This window comes from Bombus affinis, chromosome 6 (genome assembly GCF_024516045.1).
Source record: "Bombus affinis isolate iyBomAffi1 chromosome 6, iyBomAffi1.2, whole genome shotgun sequence".
NCBI lineage: Eukaryota > Metazoa > Arthropoda > Insecta > Hymenoptera > Apidae > Bombus > Bombus affinis.
The window spans coordinates 8,199,230-8,218,982 of record NC_066349.1 but is presented as its reverse complement, the minus strand read 5'-3'; the positions used below and the strand labels follow the sequence as shown (position 1 = coordinate 8,218,982).

At 37.9% G+C, this 19,753-nt stretch overlaps 1 protein-coding gene across 3 annotated transcripts in view; it reads left to right on the top strand.

Annotated features, from left to right (window-relative positions):
- The window catches only part of LOC126917620 (carbonic anhydrase-related protein 10), a 228,340-nt gene that overhangs the window by 123,844 nt on the left and 84,743 nt on the right, over positions 1-19,753 (top strand). For all 3 annotated transcript variants that reach the window (XM_050724695.1, XM_050724696.1, XM_050724697.1), the window contains exon 2: positions 495-542. In XM_050724695.1, coding sequence (XP_050580652.1) covers positions 495-542 — 48 coding nt within the window. The remainder of the gene's footprint in view (positions 1-494; positions 543-19,753) is intronic.

Below are 19,753 nucleotides of genomic sequence, written 5' to 3'. Positions count from 1 at the left end.
AAAATATCTCGTTTCAAGAGTTACAGTCTTACTGTTGATCGCATGCTTCAGTTTCAATTCTGAATCACCATTATCAATAAATTGATCGATCATTTCTCGACGCTAAGAAGTTCAATTGATCGATGCTCTTCGTTGCTTGATGGAACTTTAAAGTTCTTACAGGTGTAGCAGAAGTTTCTAAAGATATACGGGTTAAGAAACTGGCAAATACCATGCATTAATTCACTGTACAACGTAAAATATATCCCTTTTCACGCTTCAGATGTACAAATCTATTAATTTATATTCTTAATTTCAAAATCATCGCTATTCTAATAACAAGTTTAACAAATAACAAATCAGGTTTATTATTTTCCAATTAGAACATCAATATATTATTCTAGTATTCTATTATTTGTTGTATATAAATGGATCGTACATAACAGTTAAGCAATACATAGTGTGTTGCCGAGTTCCAAACACTTCGATAATAGTTGTGTTTCATTGCTTTACAGAATCCGAGGCCAGTTGGGACGAATGGTGGACCTACGACGGAATTTCAGGTAAGTCTTTAATCCACCTAAATCCGTCGGTAATTCAACTAACAGGGAAAGACCTCCAGAGTGCAAACTCATAAGATCTCAAAATATTAAGACCAAAGATTTAAACGGTATAAATATATCCTTATTTTTAATCTTCGCGTTAAACAAATACCACGATATAGTTAATTTTCATAAGTAACGAGTAAGATAGAAGTAAAAAGGAAATGTAGTATCCCTTTGATGAGAATTTCTCCGCTCCTCCTCCCCCTCCCTCCCCTGCACCCAGTAACTAATATTACATCGCGCTGACTCTCTTGATTTTGGAAAATCTGATTTCCAAAGGAATTTCCATCAATTTTCCGAGTTGCCGGATAAAGTAATCGCCTGTGTAATTGCGAATCGATACCGATACCGGGCTGCTCAGAAAGAGAAATTAATCGGCACGAATTAATTTCCATTAATATTCGAGGATTTCACAATCGATTGCGTCAAGTTCGTCGAGCAACGTTCCGGTCTTTCGAGAACTCGACGGAATAATGAGATATCGGAAAGATTCCGCGTTAAAAATCACTCTTTCTCCGGTTGTCTACGGTAAGGCTAATATTGAAAAAGTTCTCTGACGAGCTGATACCTCCGGGACTATATTAAGAAGCTATGTTACGATAAATCGACATTTTATTTCTATGCAGAAGCTTACATACTTGTTTTCTTTGTTTCAATTTCTTTTTATATGAAAGTTTGTCTTCCTCTCTTATTTTTATGATGTATTAGGACCCAATGAACTTCCTAATAATTCGATTTGTATATATTTTGGTAATTCGAAGATTACACTTGAACTGTCGCATCTTCATTCTTATAAGCTAAATATTATGCTTTGCCTTTTATGTGTCTTCAAATTATTTTTAAAATTCTACTGCAGAGAAATAAATTATTCAACATAGATAATGTAGTCCACTTGCGCGTTGTTAAAATTCATCATCCAATTAATCCATACCTAATTTCGATCATTCTCGAGGTAACAAGAAGGTTTCGGAATTTAAGTTGTCGGAGACAAGAAAAATTGATCAGTTTCCGTGATATACGGGGTTGGTGGCGACGCAAAGGTCTCCTAATTTTCTTAATTTTAAGTTACGACGCCATCGAGTGGCTCGTGGCGCCGGCACGAATTTTTTAATCTCGCCGCGCCGCCGAGTTTTTATTAAAAATAAGACGGCCACCCGATAGGGTCGTGCGAGGCACGAGAGCCTCGAGTTTAGTGTTGTTCCGCCATGTGAGCCAGCTGCCACAAGAGATACAGTGCCGTATAACCTGGGTTAAGGCACGGTTCCTATAAAGCCTCAACCTGCCCCTTTCCGCAAAATTTTCGCTTCGCTTCTCGGTCGAATTCCTTTTTATCGCGTGAACTTTCTCACGTTCGACCTTCGTCTCACTGTGTGTATGTATATATGTACATATATATGTTTAGAGATTTCATTCGCGTTCTGATACTTCAAAGTATGGCTAAAGCGAGAATTCTGGCACAAATGCAACCTGATTTACGCTTCTACTTATTTGCTGTTCTTTCTCCTGGTTTCGGAATATTATATTTTTTGTGTTTGGAGCTACCGTTCATTTTGCTTGCGGTGAAGCCTTATGCTGTTCAATCAAACTTTGTAGAACTCCGTTTTGTTGGTTCGATAAAAATCAATATATCGTTCGAATGGTAAGTGTTAAGTCAAGTGATTAAAAAGAAATTCAATTTTCTGCAAGCATGGAAAGATTGTTTTGTGATTTTCAAGTTCGACTGAGAAGTAGTTCTTGGGTGGATGTAATTCGTTTCAAAAAAATATTGTTCTTTGGACTAGCTCTTCTAAGATATTGACACTTATGTTTGCTACAGACCCAACTTACCCAACTACTCCTTCTACCTACGGTAGGTCCTCGACTATTAAATTTTCTAGGTTCAGAAAATTCGGTTTGTCCCCCGCTATCGTCTTCCTTGAGCCCGGACAACTGTCGTCTACAATGTTTGCCTCGAGAAACAAAGAATTCATTTTGTCGTTGAATCTCACTGGCAGGCACGATCAGACCACTACAAGATCAGAGCAGGGGACTCTGTGTGACTTATTACTGTCATCGATGGCTCAGGAGTGGATTTTTAGGGTGCACCGAGGTCTCATATCGCAGACAGATGGCTCGGCCGTTTTTACAACCAATAACGGACTCCCTCCGTAGATATATACCTGTACCATCTTACGCTCGTCTATCTATACCGATCGAACGTCTATCTATACGTTCAACATATCTTTGATTTCATCCCGACTGTGGAGAAAAATATCGCCATATGTAGACTCTACTTTGTCGTCTCTTCGCTGCGTGTACTCAGTGATACAACGTTGGATGTGAAATGGCTCACGAAACCTATTTGAACACTCATCATAGAAAACTTGTATATATATGTATGTATATTGTACGCGTTGTATAAAACATTTTGAAATAACAAGTATAATACAACATGAGTTGAAAGTATAATAAAAGAATATAGCAGAAGACAGTAACCCTGACAAATGATGCGACTTTAAATAATAAAACACAGCAACAACGAAGTTAAAAATAGACTCGCTAAATATTTAGATTTTTTAATACCAAATAAAATATCTTTTTCAAGTATCAGGATATATGACAGAGCGTGGAAATACAGAAGAATTTTTTGAGAAAGCGTGAAAAAGGAGAATGACAAACGAACTCCCGGACAGATATTCGACGTGGAATGCGCTGGGGAATGAAAAATTTTCAATGCTATGAAACTCCTCCAGGTGGCTTGGGATTAAGTCGGCCCCCATCGTGGTCGCGTGTTTCGCATTGGTACGCAACTGGTAACCGTTGGCAAGCCTTGTGCAACATTTGAAGAGCACTTTTCCGGCTCTTGGAAGTACTATTTCGAAGTGAAAATGAAATTTCTGCCGCGAGACGAGACTGCCTTCATTTACACTATGACGTATGCCAGTAAGGGACTTAATGATACACTTGTTAAAATGCTCAGACGGTGCACCAGAGAGAGCATATCTTGCTTAATCCGCGAGCATAAGGGAGTTAATTAAGAATCTCTCACTAAACGCCAATGGCTTTGAGAACTAGGGACACGTTTATCTTGAAACATTGTTGTTAGTGTTTGACTACGCGTTTGAAGACTTGAGAATTATAGCGATGTAAGTCAGTGTAGTTTTCATAAAATAAAGATTTCTGTATTTATTATTATAAAATATCCACTGGACTTCTTTAAGTCGTGAGAACGTATCACTTATATCGTTATAAAGGTATAATTTAATTTATTATGCAGACGAAGGATGATATTTTTCAAGTTGAGATGAACGTGATTAAAGTCAAATTTTAAAAATCTGGACTCACACTAGTTTGATTTTCGTCGAGCAGTATAAACTTATAAATTAAACTCACAATAAATACATTGTTTGAACCGATACTTTTACATAAAATTTCGGAAATGTTCGATCACTCTTATCACCCGAATTTTATCCTATTCATCAGAAATAAAAATTCGAGTCAAGAATCAATTTTTCAACAAATCTGTGAAAAAGCATGCTACATCCGCGAAAAAGAATTGCATCGAAACTAATTAAATTCAAAGCTGTGAAACAAAAATTGAAAAGTCGCAATTTCCAAAGTGAATATCGATACAATCAATTTTGGTCGTAACATCGATGCACACAAGTACATATACTCGGAGGGGGAAAAAACCCCCGATAAAATTTCACAGTGAAAAATGTCTGTAATTTCGAGTGATTTCAAGGTAGTACGTATTTCATCGCACCCTTTACATTCATTGATGAAAGAGGTCGATGGGATAGTAGGTCGAGGACTCTAAAAAACCGTGTAAAACAGAAACGAATATATCTATCCTGCTCGTTTGTTTCATTGACGTTTCACGAAAAGAAAGCGAGGTATCTACCATTGTGTCTGAATTCGCTGTCGTGTCGAAATCAGTTCTGTGTTCACCGCAGGGTCGTACAAGGCTAACAGGGCTGCCCTTTGACCCAGACTTGAAGTCGTGCGTTCGACAATGCACTGGGGAAGGCAATCCGACACAAAGGGTCGTCGCAGGGGCGGATTCCTTTCATCGAATTTTCCCTAGCTACTTGACGTGGAGAGTACGGTTGACCTTGACGAACCTCGATAGAACAATCCTTCCGTTTGCAAATGAATCCACACAAATGGTCACTTTCAAGCGAAACGTTGAAATATCAAAGTGCAAATCCTACAAGGATTTATAGGATATTTCGAACGGGTACTAGGAATGTTGGGCCTCAAACAAGTTCTCAATTAATATCAAAGTATTTAATATTAAAATAAAATAATATAGTAATAATTTCGTTGTAGATTGTAACATATTAATAATGACTATTAAATGTCTATCAATATGAAAATTGACGGTAAATAATCAAAGCAAGGGAAAAAAATAGGAATCTCCAATCTCTTTATTGAATCAAACGAACATTATACGAAGAGCGTGAAGTAAATAAAGATAATTGCACATAAATAACATCGTAGTAGCTCGTAATTTTCACTTTTCCACCTATTCCAATATTGTCGCGTGGTGATTCAGTGCGAGGCCACGCGTTATACGTTCTCTTCGATTTCATCGCTTTTTTATCTACCACGTGGAATTAACGTGATGAACGTAATTAATATTTACTCAGATCTTAAATATATATTTTTAACAGATTTTAATAATTACACGTGGTCGACGCTACAGATCGACTTACAGTTTCGTCGCTGGATTGTATTGCTATCGCAAAAGATTATTATAAAATTGTATTAATCGTCACAAAGATGAAGTTCCGGATAACAAACGATACATTTCTCTTCTGTCTATAAAACGATCCAAGTGATATAGTCGTAAAATACTGTAAAACGATGAATTAGAAAATACGATAAGAATTCCATGAAACCATTATTTCAATAATAATAATGTTATATCAGCATTCATAAAAAGTATTAATAAGCCATGTCAAAAATCTTTTAAAATTCAAACAAACATCAATCAGAACGCTTTAGAATTCATTTAGCGAAATTGATTTACTTGCTGTAACAATCTAGAACTAATTAGCTAAAATTAATAATTTTAAGTAATTAATAATCTAAAATTAATAATTAAATAATTAAATAACAATCTGGAACCGAATCAGTAATTGTGCATATTATTGTGAATATATATTTTAGTATATTGCAACGGTTAATCAAATTTTTACAATCGATCGATTAATCAAAATATCCCTGCTTTCTCGCTTGTTAGTTTATTCGAAGATTTACATGGTTTACCTGAATGATTTTCAGTTGACCAGTCGTTACTTCGCGTTGCAATATCTCTTCAAAATAAGAAGAAAAAGATGAAGAGGAGGTCCTTGGAACAAAATGAAATTTTATCATCATAATGGCAGATCGTTTGGTTCGTGTCACTACCCTTATTCACCGGAAATGAATTTTTTCTTTTTCCCTTTTATTTTCCTTCTGTGTTTTTCCCCATTTTCAAGTTATTCCAAAGCGGCGAACCACGAACATCTAAGCTCGCAGGCGGCCTTTTGGAACTTATTAAGCGAGCTCTTTATGAAACGGGCTTCGTTAAGGTGAAAACCGGGTCCGCATTGAAAGTGGAAGCGGCCGTGGTTTATTTTATAAATCCGAATGAAAGGCAACAATCGCATCCCTGTTATCCAACGAAACAGATAAATGTGCGTTGGCCTGGTTTCGATGACAAGATTGCCTGAGCAACGGTACGATAACACTGCCAGCCGTCGTCTCGCTGTTCGCGGATTAATAAATTTTAATCGCGGTGTCGCGTTAATTTCTATTCTATTCTGACAATAAAGCTCGGAGACGTATGAGAATTTTCGACCGATTGAATCTTTCAACGAATCGCGTTTGTTTGGAGAGAAGTGACTGGAACAAAGCTTTGAAAATTAATAAACTCTAATATCGATTTTAAAAATTGTAAGAATCGCGAAACGAACATTTCAACGAATGACAGTTCGTCCTAGTTTAAAGTTCTCCGTGTAAATGACATTTACATTTTTGAACTGTTGATGTGTATTTTAGTATCCGCGAGAGAATTTTCAAAAATATAAACAACTGTACGTAAGGAATTTCATATGGCTTCTGTGAGAATGTATCAATATCTTAAAGGAAATAGTGAGAATTGTGAGATCAGGTTAACATTTCAATGACATTTGACAGCGGTTGTACAGCATCTATTCTTTTCTCCTACGATCGCGGCATTATGAATGTTTTATGCCGCGTATTCCACCGTTGTGGTGACATTAGGCCTTTCGTCCGTGCAGTTCCTGGATAATATCCTTTGGAAAGCAAGAACGTCACGGATAAATAAATAATTCGTTTCTCAAGTAAGTTCTGAAATGTATCGACTGTTGCGTATTTTTAACGAACTCGAGAACAATTAAGTTGACGCGATATTTATGTCGTGTGATTTTATGCGTCAGGGAAATTAAATTATATTTATGCACTTGTGATTATGCTCATATATACATATACTTATATAAGAATATATACGATGAACTTTTTTTTCCTTAATTAATTCTTCAAAAATGAACCTGTTAACACAAATGGCGTTGATCAATTTGCTTTCTGTGATTTCTATCTATCCATTTTCTTTTTTTGTTTGTAATTCGTAATAATCGACATTATGGTCATCTATAACCACGAAAGATAAATATCCCTTTTAGCAAGATTTATCCTATGACGCTACGAATACTAGTGACCATGACAATATTATGCGAAATATGCACACCAAAACGTCGTTTCGCGGCAGAATGTGGAGAATTTCTGTAATTCAACAAACACAATGAAGACTGACCGCAGTTCCGCTTAGCTTTGCCGACGTCCCGCTGATAAATAATCAAATTTATTACCGTATCTTTAACGCAGATCGCGAACCTGCTCAATTAAGCGTATTTTAATCCGCGGATTATGGTTGCATTATGAACTGACATAGAGCGTTCTTGTTTCCGTGAATCGTCGAAAATAAAGATATTGCTTTAGAAAGGGAATTCACATCTGTATAAATTGTCATAAGAGAATATACACGAATTACTTATTTTTTCGTGACAGGACTATTTTTGGACTGTGGGAAAAAAAATTTGATCTTTGTCAATGTTGAAGTGGTCACCATTTCTAAGAGAATTCTACATCTGGTCTTGCTTTTTAATCCACCAAACACAGATGTATCCGTGGTTGTAATGCGTTGTTTCTCTAGCTGTAATTAGCTCCAAGTTTCTCGCTTTCAGAAATATCTTGAATTTTTCGAATCTTCTAGAGATTAACCTTAGCTTATAAAATTGAGGATTACAACGACGTTTGTATGTATTTTTCTATTCGAATATTCAAATAAATCTAATATTCGTCTATCAAGCCATTGGAAAAGTTTTGCATAGTATCATATTGTAGTATCGTGGACGAGGGGCCTGAGGGGTGTCGGGTGAATTATAAACAAGCGGTTGCGGAACGTGTGCGTGGTGAGGCTAAGATAAGAGACGCGAGGCTAAGACAAAAGACAAGGGGTTGCTAATGGACATAAACGAATTAACATTCATTGTGAGTTGAGAAGCCAAAGAGTGTGAATCGAGAGGTCAGAGAGATAGTGTTGTTAGCGTTGTCGGGAGAATGTGGTCTGCGTGAGAGAGAGCGTTGGATCCGTGGTGACGAGAGTTGCAAATTAACTATCTAGTTGTTTTAATTATAATACGTTATTGTATATAGTTCACGTTAAACAACCATCGTTTCCTGTTTAACCAATACCTGTTTAATCTACTTATTGTAAATGTTGAAGTGGTGACCACTTCTAAGAAAACTCTACATCTGGTCCTTTTAGCTTTCTCAAGCACTGAAGCCATCGACAGCGTATAGACAATAGACTGTGACAAAGGCAGACCATAGACAGTAGACAGGCGACGATGGCTCAAATTATATTTATACTTGTACTTACACTTCTGTATTAAAATATATTTTCTACTTTTTAATTTATCCACGCGTTTCTCTGTTTATACATCTAATAACCTCGACAGTCAATTATTAAATGATAACTCGTCATTGAATAAACGAAACATTCTATCTGACGTTTTTATAGAAAGAACATAATACTTTCATACTTCACCAGCATCCGATAGACATCGCGTTCACCGTTCGAAAATGAAGAGGACGAATCGCAGTTGCTTTCGAGGCGGCCTCGTAGTATTTTCCCGCAGCTAGATGCATCAAGAGTTGCGAAAAACGAGAAAGTAGGACGAGTCTATGAATAATAGAAACGAATGAATATTCGAGCAACCGGGAATATTCGTAGCCAGAATGTATGAAATAAGGTGAACGCTTTCGAATAATCTCGCGAATCTGAACGGAACGCATTTTCTAATTCGATTCGGAGACTGAGATGCTCGGTTCATTCGGCCAGATTGCTGCAGTAGAATATTATTTTCGGAAGCGACATTACTTTTTAAAAGTAAGAATTATGTGTTTTCTATGGAAGGTTCCATGGAATTCGCGTAAGTGCTTTGCGAAAATAGAATACCTTCGCGGCAGAGAAACGCGTAAATTTCAGTTCCGTTGACATTTCTTCGACGTGTGTTCCATATCTGTATATTTATTCGTGTTTCATTAACATTCAAAACTGCGTTTTGCGTCCAAAAGTTAACACTGTCAGTGGTATGAACCTCAAACATGATAAATTATTATTTTGCTCATTCGGAATTAAAAAACTAAAAAGACTGTTAATTAAAATACACTTATTTACATTAGATAGTAGAATGAAAGAAAAAAAGTCAGTAATCAAAAAAGGAAAAACAATAGCTCCAACAAAGAATAATACTTCTATTTAATAGTCTGATCATGCATTGACTTATTCCACTTAACCAACAAACGCTATGTATTTAAGATCATTCCAAATAATCCTCTACCATTTTTATGGACATACTTCGACTATTCTGACCACGTACTAGGTTACTCCACTCTACCAGCCGTATCATCTTCTCAATTTCTTCAACAATAGATACACAAAAATCGCATCAAATGTTACTCGTCCAAATAGAACATACAGACCTATAAATATAGATGATCGATTTAGATGTGAACATTTAAAAAGTTACTTAAACATATAGTGAATTATACTCCTCACATTATCAGATAAAGATTTTAAAACAAGTCAATCGAAAATACGTTTCGTAATATTCTCATTCTCAATTGTTTATGCATCTAAGGAAACACAAAGAAAAATTCTGAAACATATCATTGTTCATGAAACATTCCTTTTCACCAATGTCAACTAAACTTATCAAACCGCATCAAACAAGGAACCGTACCAAACATATTTCCTTATCTCTTCGTCTCAAACACTTGGTCGTATTAATTCATCAGAAATACGGAAACAGAAAAAAAAAACATGAGAAACAAGACGAACTTGGAAAAGTCGTTTGCCGACCGGTTCGAAATCTGCGCGGGTGCATATTTGCCCTCTCGAGCGGTGGTAATGTATGCGTGCAATCCAGCCGGCTGCTGGATGAACCGGCACCAGGAGAGTTGGTTTTCCGGAAACGTATTCTATGCATACATGCATGTTCAACACCTGCGAAGCCCGGTCCGGCCAGGCAGGATGTTAAATTACGGCATTTAAATAATTTCATTTAATCTTTGCGCACGGACCAGGCTCTCGCTCCCCTGCGGCCCTTCCGCGCACCACGTCCTTGCGATTCCTGGTTCGACGGCCGAAATATTTTCTCGTGTAATTTCGCGGACCGCCGAAATAACCGCGGGAACTGGCACGACCACCGACCGGCCACCGGAAACGCCTTCCACATTCTCGTTACGGCCTGTTTCGTTTCACAGGGATCAGAGCTCGGTGAAACGATTTTCCCTGGCGACGAACAGCCAAAACCCACGAAACATTGATATCGTTCTCGGATCGTTTTACGTTTGTAGATAATCTCGGCTATTGTCGACGGAATTTACGAAATTTTGAAAACTTCAAGGTACTTGGATATATTTTTATTTCAGGCGATGTCTATGGATTATTTGCAATGTTTGTATAGGCAGAAGTTCTCATACATTTAGAGTTATTTACTTAGAAAAATGGGAGAGAGAAATGGGATCGATACACCAAATAATTTATTGTGCTTTTAAAATAATTGTTCGTTATGTGTCGCATACGCTAAACTCTCTTTTCAACTGGAAGGTACAAGAAATTTGAAATAGATTTCACAGTTATATTATTACATTATTATTATTATTATTATTATTATTATATATTTTTGTATATTTGGAAAAATAATGCATTTAGGGATCAACGTATAAAATAAGACGCGAATTACAATTTTTTGCCTGACGAGAAGACAAAATCTCAGTTATGAGAGATTAATGGAATCTGAACGAACCAATCGTCCAAAGTCAACAGTAAACATCTAAGAAACGAAGAATGTCTACTTAAAAATCCCATTTCTTCAATTCGGATCTTTCATCCGATCATCGCGCAGCTGATCTCTCTGAGCTGAATAATTCTCTCTTAATCTTCCCCTTCGAAGTATCGTTATCTCTCTTCTATCTCGCGTCACTCGAAAACACCGGCGCGGATCGAGTATATTTAAAAATCTCCGGCTGATCCGGCCACGGTCGGCTTCGTTCTACTTTCCTCCACTGACGAGAACTTTGTCGAGCCTTAAGTCAGCACGACCGCATCCTCCGACCACTGATAAAGATGGAAAGTGGCCGGGCATTTGCATGTTTATTCCGCTTCTTTAATTCCAGCTATCCTCTCGACGCGAGTCGACTAGCGCCGCCGTTTCCATCCGGAAAATACGTAGAAAGGAACAAGAGAAAAGAAAAGGTCTGTTTCACCAACCTCTCTTTTCTTCGCCGATTCGCTAGTTTTTTCCTTTCCTTTTTCGAAGCTTGCGCGCCATCTGCCTTGCCTAGCAAGCTTCCCCAAAATTTATACGCGTATATTACGCCCGCTTTCCGTTTTCTCTCGCGTGAAAATTAACGAGCCTGCGGCGAAAACAGGAAGGAAAAAATGTCTGACGCGATAGATGATGAAATAGTGAGGATTTTTAGCGAACATTTATGAGACAATAGTTCGAGATATTTCATTTCGCGAAGAAAATTTACAGTCAATTTTTTTCTATTACGAAAGAGAGAACTTTATTCTAAATTATAATGTTTAACATACGGGTTGCTATATGCTTCTATTTGTATGTATGAAACTTGCGGTCAATATGCGTGCTGATTCGTATGATTGCATTGACTCTGTCAGAAATAACCAATCAGACCCGCATTCCTTTGCCTAGCTATTTCATCGTTTCTGCATAATACATTCACTAAATTAAAGGAGTTTCCACCGAAAACAATTCTCAGGAATACTTGTCCGAATATTTTTATTTTCCTGCATATACAACTTTTATCCGACAACTATTTCAATATCTAAGACACTGGCGTGTTAAGTTGTTTTACTAATGAGTCCACTAGCAGGCTCCGAATAAAACCTTCTCTTTTTTCTCTTTTCCACTGTCTTTCTCTTTATTCTTTGTCCGCAGCGCCATAGTAATATATATCACGTATCTATACCAATCGATATCAACATGGACTCTTTCATTTTTGTTACTTTGAACCCGCTAATTTTCATTTCCTCGCACGCAACACGAACTTAACTCAAACGGTGCCATTTCCTAACTTAGATCTAACCCTATTCTTTTTCCACCCATTTAACAATTGTTGCAACGATCGGGGCATTAAACGTTGAAACACTGCCTAACAAAGGTGAAACGAAACGATTCTTGGCCGATTTTCGTTCGGTTCGTGATCCGACACCATTTGGACGTCGATAAAAGTTGAGCGGGAAATTCGAGGCCGAAGAATTCAATACAGAGGCGAAGGTTGGGTAGTTGGCGCGATCAATCCGACGATTAATCGCCTGGCGAGTCTATTTTTCATCGAAACTTGGAAGAACTGAATTCCCTGCTGTTCGCTTCCCTTTCTTCGTCGGAAGTTCGCGGCACGTTTCTTAGCATCGCTCTATTAATTAATAATTCACGACCCATTTTGACCGGCTTTCCCCTCCCATCTCTAACTTTACGATCGATATTTTCTTCTTCAACTTCGTACGCTGCCGCTGTAAATTTTCTTTTATGGCTGCCGCGGTTTCCACCGACTCGTTTTCCTTTTCGTTCGTTCGTTCGATCGAGAAAATGAAAAAAAGAAACACAGCGAGCACGATCGTGCGAGTTCCCCGTTAAGGGAAAGAAGTAGAATTTAGTTAGAGACATCTGTCTCCCCTTTCGAAGTTTTTGCGTTTAATTGGACGCGAAAATGGTCGAAGAGATCCCTTCGAGTGAAGTAATTTAATTCACGGGGACGTGGGCTTCGTTGATTCGTTCGACAGCCGCGAAGTTGTTGCAGCTTTTGTACTGTTTTCGTGTTTAGTGGAACGGTTGATAAGCGGAGCAACACTTTGCGCTCTCGGTTCACAGGGAAGAAGAGGTAAATTCTATTTAATTCCCTGTTGAGGATGGAATTCCGTTCTTTTAAGGACCAAAGTAGAAGTAATTAGGACCCTCCTTAAGCAGAAGAAAATCTCTTTGCAGCAAACTTTTACCTCTGTATAATCTCGACCTTATCACTCATTCATGCGCACCCCCTTCTTTTTTCGAATTAAATTCAAACTCGCTCCGAAAATTTTCAAATTTTAGTAAATGGAAGTTTTCTACGTTACGTTCTCCACATAAATCGCATATGCTTACAAAGTTACAAAACTCTAACGTATTAGCTTGTCCGGAAAGTTTCTTTCGTTTTATAAGGAAATGATAGACGCACAATGTTTTTTGTTTTATATTAATTTATCGAATTATGCAGGAATGTAATAATAGAAATAGAACGAAATGGATCATACCTAATTCAATAAAATACTATAAAACAGAAATTGTTGTTCATCTATTATCACCTTATGAAACGAAAGGAACTTTTCGGACAACCTATAAACCAGTTTGATTATATTATGGACGCTTATAACGCGTTAATCCATGAACCACTTACGAAAGTGAAACTTTACGAAGGAGATGCTCCGACGTGCAGTGCATCGTCTTGCTTCATACAACGACGACACTGTGTCTTCCTTTATAATCGCTTATCGTTTATTTACAAATATCTAAGCCATCTATCTCTCTCGTTAATATCACTATTTTTTGACCAGATTCGAACATTACTATTGCAGTATCGTGGACAGATTGTCTAAGAAATATCGGGTGAACCATAAGCAATATTGCGAGAAAGCCTAAGTGCCGACAGGCCCATCAATGTGTCGTCGGTTCTTCAGTAGAAGAGTTACGCGGAAAAAAGGCCTAAGTGACCATGACCACGGACGGTTGCGGAACACGTATGTGGTGGGGCCATGAGAAAAGACAAAAGGATGCTTAACACGTTCTTTGCCACGTCACACATATCTATGTGACGAGTATATGTATGGGTGACGCTCTTCTTACTCGATTTAATTAAATATAGGATATTATATTAAAAACACATTGTACCATACTTGTTATTCATTTATATTTTGGATAATATATTACATTATTCTATATCGCATGGTATTTGTCAAAACATTCCAAACACATTTGGCGTGATTCTGGGCACTTCGAACAATAGTTGTAGACTTCGTCATCACTACTCTCCTCACTTTCAAGTATATTTTCACACTGTTTACTGAACATTTTGACGATGAAAAAATCACTGATGTACGTCTCACAAGTATGTTTCTCGACTAAATCAAAGATCTGAGATATCTGTCCATGAGATCCCTCGGAATACTCTGACTGGAAAGCTTATCGCTTTCTCCATTTCAGAACTAAATAATCTTTTCTTTACAATGAATCGAAGGCGATAAACAATGAATTCCCGCTTGTCGCTCTATTTACTTTCTGCGTACCGGCGGTCGGATTTCGGCCCCGCAGGAAACGGCCGAACCACGCTGGGCGACGAACGTGTTGGCAGAAAGACGAATTAACAGGCAGCAATTAGTTGAGAAATCAGAGTATGGTCAGAGATTGATGTCAAGAAGGGCGATCCGCGTGAAAGAGAGCGTTGGAACCGTGGTGACGAGAGTTATGAATTAACTATTTAGTTGTCTTAATTATAGCACATTACTGTATTTATTTCACATTAAATAACCATCGTTTCCTGTTTAATGCATTCTAAATAAATAAACAAATCCTACACTATAACGTTAAAAATTACTTCAAAAGTACTCGTAACTCAGCGCTTACTTCTAAACACTGTCATCTCTGGATAGCAGTTGGAAAACGAAATTCTTATAGAATGGGAAGAGAGCTTCTAGCGAAGCAGTCGACAACGAGTGAACTGCTTATATTCAAATTGAACTCGTCGGATCGGCTGTTTCTGGCTCCGTATGATACGTGTTCGAGCGTATCCAGGGGTTGCTGGGTGAATGCATTACCGGGCTACAGGTGCAATTACCTTAGTTAATTAACGAATTTACAACAGCGACAGCGACGGTGTGTAAATCGGTCTGTTGTACGGCGGGACCGGCGCGGCGTCGCGAATTGCGAACCGGCCGATATCGTTATCGGTCGCGATGCGTGTAAGCTTCGAAAGCTCGTTCCCGTTGTTTGTATACAGCTTTTCGAATTGCTCGTAATTCCGGCCGTTACTCGTAATTGCCTCTCTGCGGCGTTTTATCCCTTTTCGCGCTTTTGTCCCCCGTCCATCCCTGCCTACAATTTTATTTTTTATCTTGCTATCTTTTTTTTTCATTTTGTTTTGTATCTGTTCTTTTTTCTCTGTTTTCGTCACGGGCTTGCAACTCGTATCTAATTTTCGAAGCGAGTTTTTTTTCCCCTGTAGAAGTGACTCGCGTATCCAGGCTTTTACATGGAAATTTCAATTTGAAAAGTTACGTGTATAGATTGTTGCGCCGATGCATGCTGTTCTCCGAGTGAAAAGCTACGATCGCGCTTCGGATTTCGGATGATGATTCGGTTGAAGATACGAGACCTATCGCGTGTCCTCTGTCAGAAATTTGTATCTTCTGCAAACTACACGAACAGGTGTGGCTGTGTCTCACGATATTGTATTTTTGATGACCGATGCATTATTTTGAAGTTACCATACTATCTACGTATTTCGAGTATTAGATTCGAATAGCATTAGTGCAAAACGTTTCTGGAATTTCTATGGAAGATTAATACGTCCCTAGGGGATTCAGACGAAATGTCAGTTCTTCCGTTACGACAAAAAACTGCAATAAAAGATAATTTCTTTTCTTCGCCAAAGAAAACCCCAGATGTAATGTCCAACCGATCTAATCCAACAATAGCCATTCGATAAAACACGTATATCCAAGCAGAACAGATGTCGCATAGTTTCCATAAAACCCGCAAAACTTAATCGAATTTCAACAACCTTTTTCAAGCTTAAGTATCATCTAAAACATATACAATGTGTGCTCATAAGTATACGTCTACTTCAGTCGTATCAATTTGTTGTAGTAACAATATTGAAATTTGATCAAATTGTAGAAGTTCAATAGTCGCACAAGTATTAGTATGTAATTGTACTAATACTAGAAGCGTGTAACTCTCATAGCTACGTGAATGAACATACTGACAAAAGAGAATACTATTCTAAAAGAAAACCGTAGGTTATAAAAATCACAGAATAAGAAGTAACATTACGTGACAGAAGTCATCGGAGAAAATTATATACCACAGTATAATCAAATATGAATCTATGGAAACACATTGGTCTAGCATTTTTCTGAAATCTCGCTACTTCCATTGTTGAGAATTGTGGATCCTAATTGCCGAAATAAAAGTAAGGGAACACCAAGTTTACACTTAGAATTCAAATTAAAATAGTTATAGATTTATTTAATAAACGATTTCTAGGATCTTCGTTGATATACATTTGTTGAACAGTTACATTCATCTGTTTTTCGAGACGCCGCTCACACACATACTTCCACACATTCATATTCACATACGTGTGTCACTACTACGCGGCCAATCTAGTCTAGCACATAAAATTATACATATCTCAATATCCATAAGTTTTCAAATAACTCAATGTACATCTTACGAAAACTAAGCAAACGGCTGGGTAATTCTAAGAGGTTGCGAAGCACAAGACTTCATATCGTTTGCTCGTAAAACAGAACCAATTACCTCGATCGATTTCCTTTAACGAACAAAGCGAGTCCTCGCTAGGGAATCCTGACCGCGTGGAAAATCAGCTATTCAATGATATCGTCGTTTAGGGATGGTGGATGCGGGGTTACATCTAGATTTGAACGCACCCGATGAAACGACGTTGATTAATTGGACCACGGTAATTAATTCGAAGCTCGACAGACTAAGGTGCGACGAAGACTTTAGACATAATCCACCTGCGCACGCGCCATTCCCTCCAAGTATATTTCATTTCACCCCGTTATCTGTCGCTGATAATCTCGAATTTAACTATCGGAACTCGAAGACTTTATTTTTAGTTGGAGCAGCCGTGAAAGTTTTATTAGAAACCCTGGAATTTTTCCGAACTCGAACTAGAAGCCTGAGACGAATGGGATTTTCCTTCCTGTTGCCAAACTTTTTCTTTACCCTTGCCAGCCTGCCTCTGTACTCTGTAACCGAGCAGACGGAGGGCGGGGGCCGATCGTCGATCGTTTGACTTGTCGCTCGTTACTTGTTACTTACGAATGTCGTCGGAACTTTCACGGTGCGTTGCTTCCACTTCAGAAAGAAATCGAACGTTTTATCGAGCGATAAAATCGGCCCGGATCACTGGGATTATTTTAAGAATGGTACGTACCATTTCAGAGTGCTGCTTCAGAGTTAGGGATCGCGGATCTTATTTCAGAATTGCCACGGTGATAAATTTTATTTCGTTTTTAATTCGACTAAAATAACAGTCTTGCTCCTGTTTGTTACTAAACAGAGTTGAATACATTTTATCAAAATTGATATTCATTGTACGACTTCATCCCTGGAACTATTTTTGCATTAGAAATATATTTATCTTGAGCCATAATAAATATATATTCCAAACACACTATACATTTCTTTTTTTTTATAATTGGATAATCAGAGCGACGCACCGTGTGCGTTAATAGCAGCGAAAGTATAAAAAGTCTAAAGATATGAGAAAAGAATTGAAGAATTGCTAGCAATGAACGATATCATTCTTGAACCGCTATATTAGGGTGATCAAGAACTTTTAAACAATGAAATGAACGGATCACGATGGTAGAGCTATCTCAGTCGAAACATTTTTTCCTTAAAATGGAGTTTTGTCCCGCGGACACATTCTAAGAGGTCCGTGACAAGTTTCGCGGAAAGTTTCGTCCAGATCGGAGTAGCGTGAAGTTTAAAATTATTTCGAATGTTATCCGAACCGTGATGGGCACGGAAGCTCGAAAGTCTCCGGAGTGCTGCAAATCTTGAAAGCTTTGAATGTGTTACCGAAACTTTCGTGGCTTCTGACGGTCTCAAAAATTTCACAAATCCAGATGATTTTAAAACTTTCGGCCTGTCCTCGAATCGCTCAAGAAAAGAAATTAAAGAACGCGTAATCGTTTCCAGTTATTTTTTACCTTACCAGTTTTATAACTGCTCTGTCTGACGTAATTTAGGAATTCACGACTGAAATTTGGAAACTGTGAGTTTGAAACCAATAGTAGAGAGAGAGAGAGAGAGAGAGAGAGAGAGAGAGAGAGAGAGAGAGAGAATGGAGAGACCTACATTACAAACTAACTAAAATAAGTACCTTCTGAATGGTCCATTGTGAGTTTTTCGACATTTTGCTACACTCTCAAAAGATTAATAGAAAAAATATTCGAAGGGCGCAGCCTACCTATAAAACGCTTAATCCCATTTACATTTTTATCTTTTCATCTTTTATCTTGTCTAATAAAAAATTTCAATCCCGCTATCCATCCACTTGAATCATTTCATCACGTCAGTGTACCTAGAACGTTTCGAAAAGGAAGGAAAAATATTTAAATAGAACAGAAACGAAACAAACCTCATCGAACAAAAGAGAAAGGGAAGCAACAAGGATAGAAAGAAAAATTCTAGACACCGAGCGTACATTCGCGGCTTTCATTGGTCGTCCCTCGATTTCCACGGGAAACTCTCGTTTTCACGGGACGAGAGAAAGAGATTTATCGGCTCCGTGAGAACACGAAAAGTGTCGCAGCCAGCCAACGAGCTTCTGGTTCAACCTGGCTGAATCAGGGGTAAGTAGGCGGGGGGGCGCGGGTGTAAAAGGGTCGAAGGACTTTTTTCTGAACTCATCGATCGTCGAACCAGGTTATCTCTTTTTTCGCGACGAGACCCCTCTTAAGATTGCTGTTTGCAGCGAGCTTGCCTGTCAAAACAAATTAATCGGGGATATTAATGAGGAAAACTGAAGCGATGCAAAGAGATGGAGAGGGTGGAATTTATTAACAGACGGAACAATTTAATTAAGGTCCGCGACCGGTCACGCCGAAGGCTGATTTAACGGGCGTTTATTTATTATTAAAACAATTAAGAAGCTTTCCTGAAATTGAACGCCATAATCGGCAATATCGAATGTTGTGTCCTTGCCTTCCTGCGGTTCTCTTATTTTCCTTTCGCTTGGTCCTCCTTCCCTTACGGTGGTACTTTTTGAAACGATAAATCTAGTAATCTATAAGTCGAGTATTTTCTTCGTTCGATATTTTATCATTATTGTTTGTTCCATCTATTCGAAGCGTTTTAATAATTTTATTATTTTTATACTTTTTATAATTCGGATATAATCGATCAGATTCTAAATTATCTTTCAAAATGAGAAAATCCTTTTGAAAATAGACGGATGGAAAGGTAAAGATTTCATCTTTAAAATAAGCCCAGATAGACTCTCGTATGATATTTTCTCACGAAGTTATTTATAGCAGTTCAAAGAGCGGCAATTTCTCGATCAAAATTTAGTGGTTCTTTAATTTTATGGACGAGTGTAAAACTACATTAGGATCTGAACTTTTTGGCATCCACTGTACTTCCTTCTTCCCAATACGAATTACAATAAAAACGAGTATCGTTGGTGGCTTTCACCCTTACGATATCGACGAAGGGGAAATCAACAAACGCTAATTACGATCATAAAGTTAGGTTGAACGGGCACAAAGTCAAATCGGTCGCATCATCGTCGTCGATGAT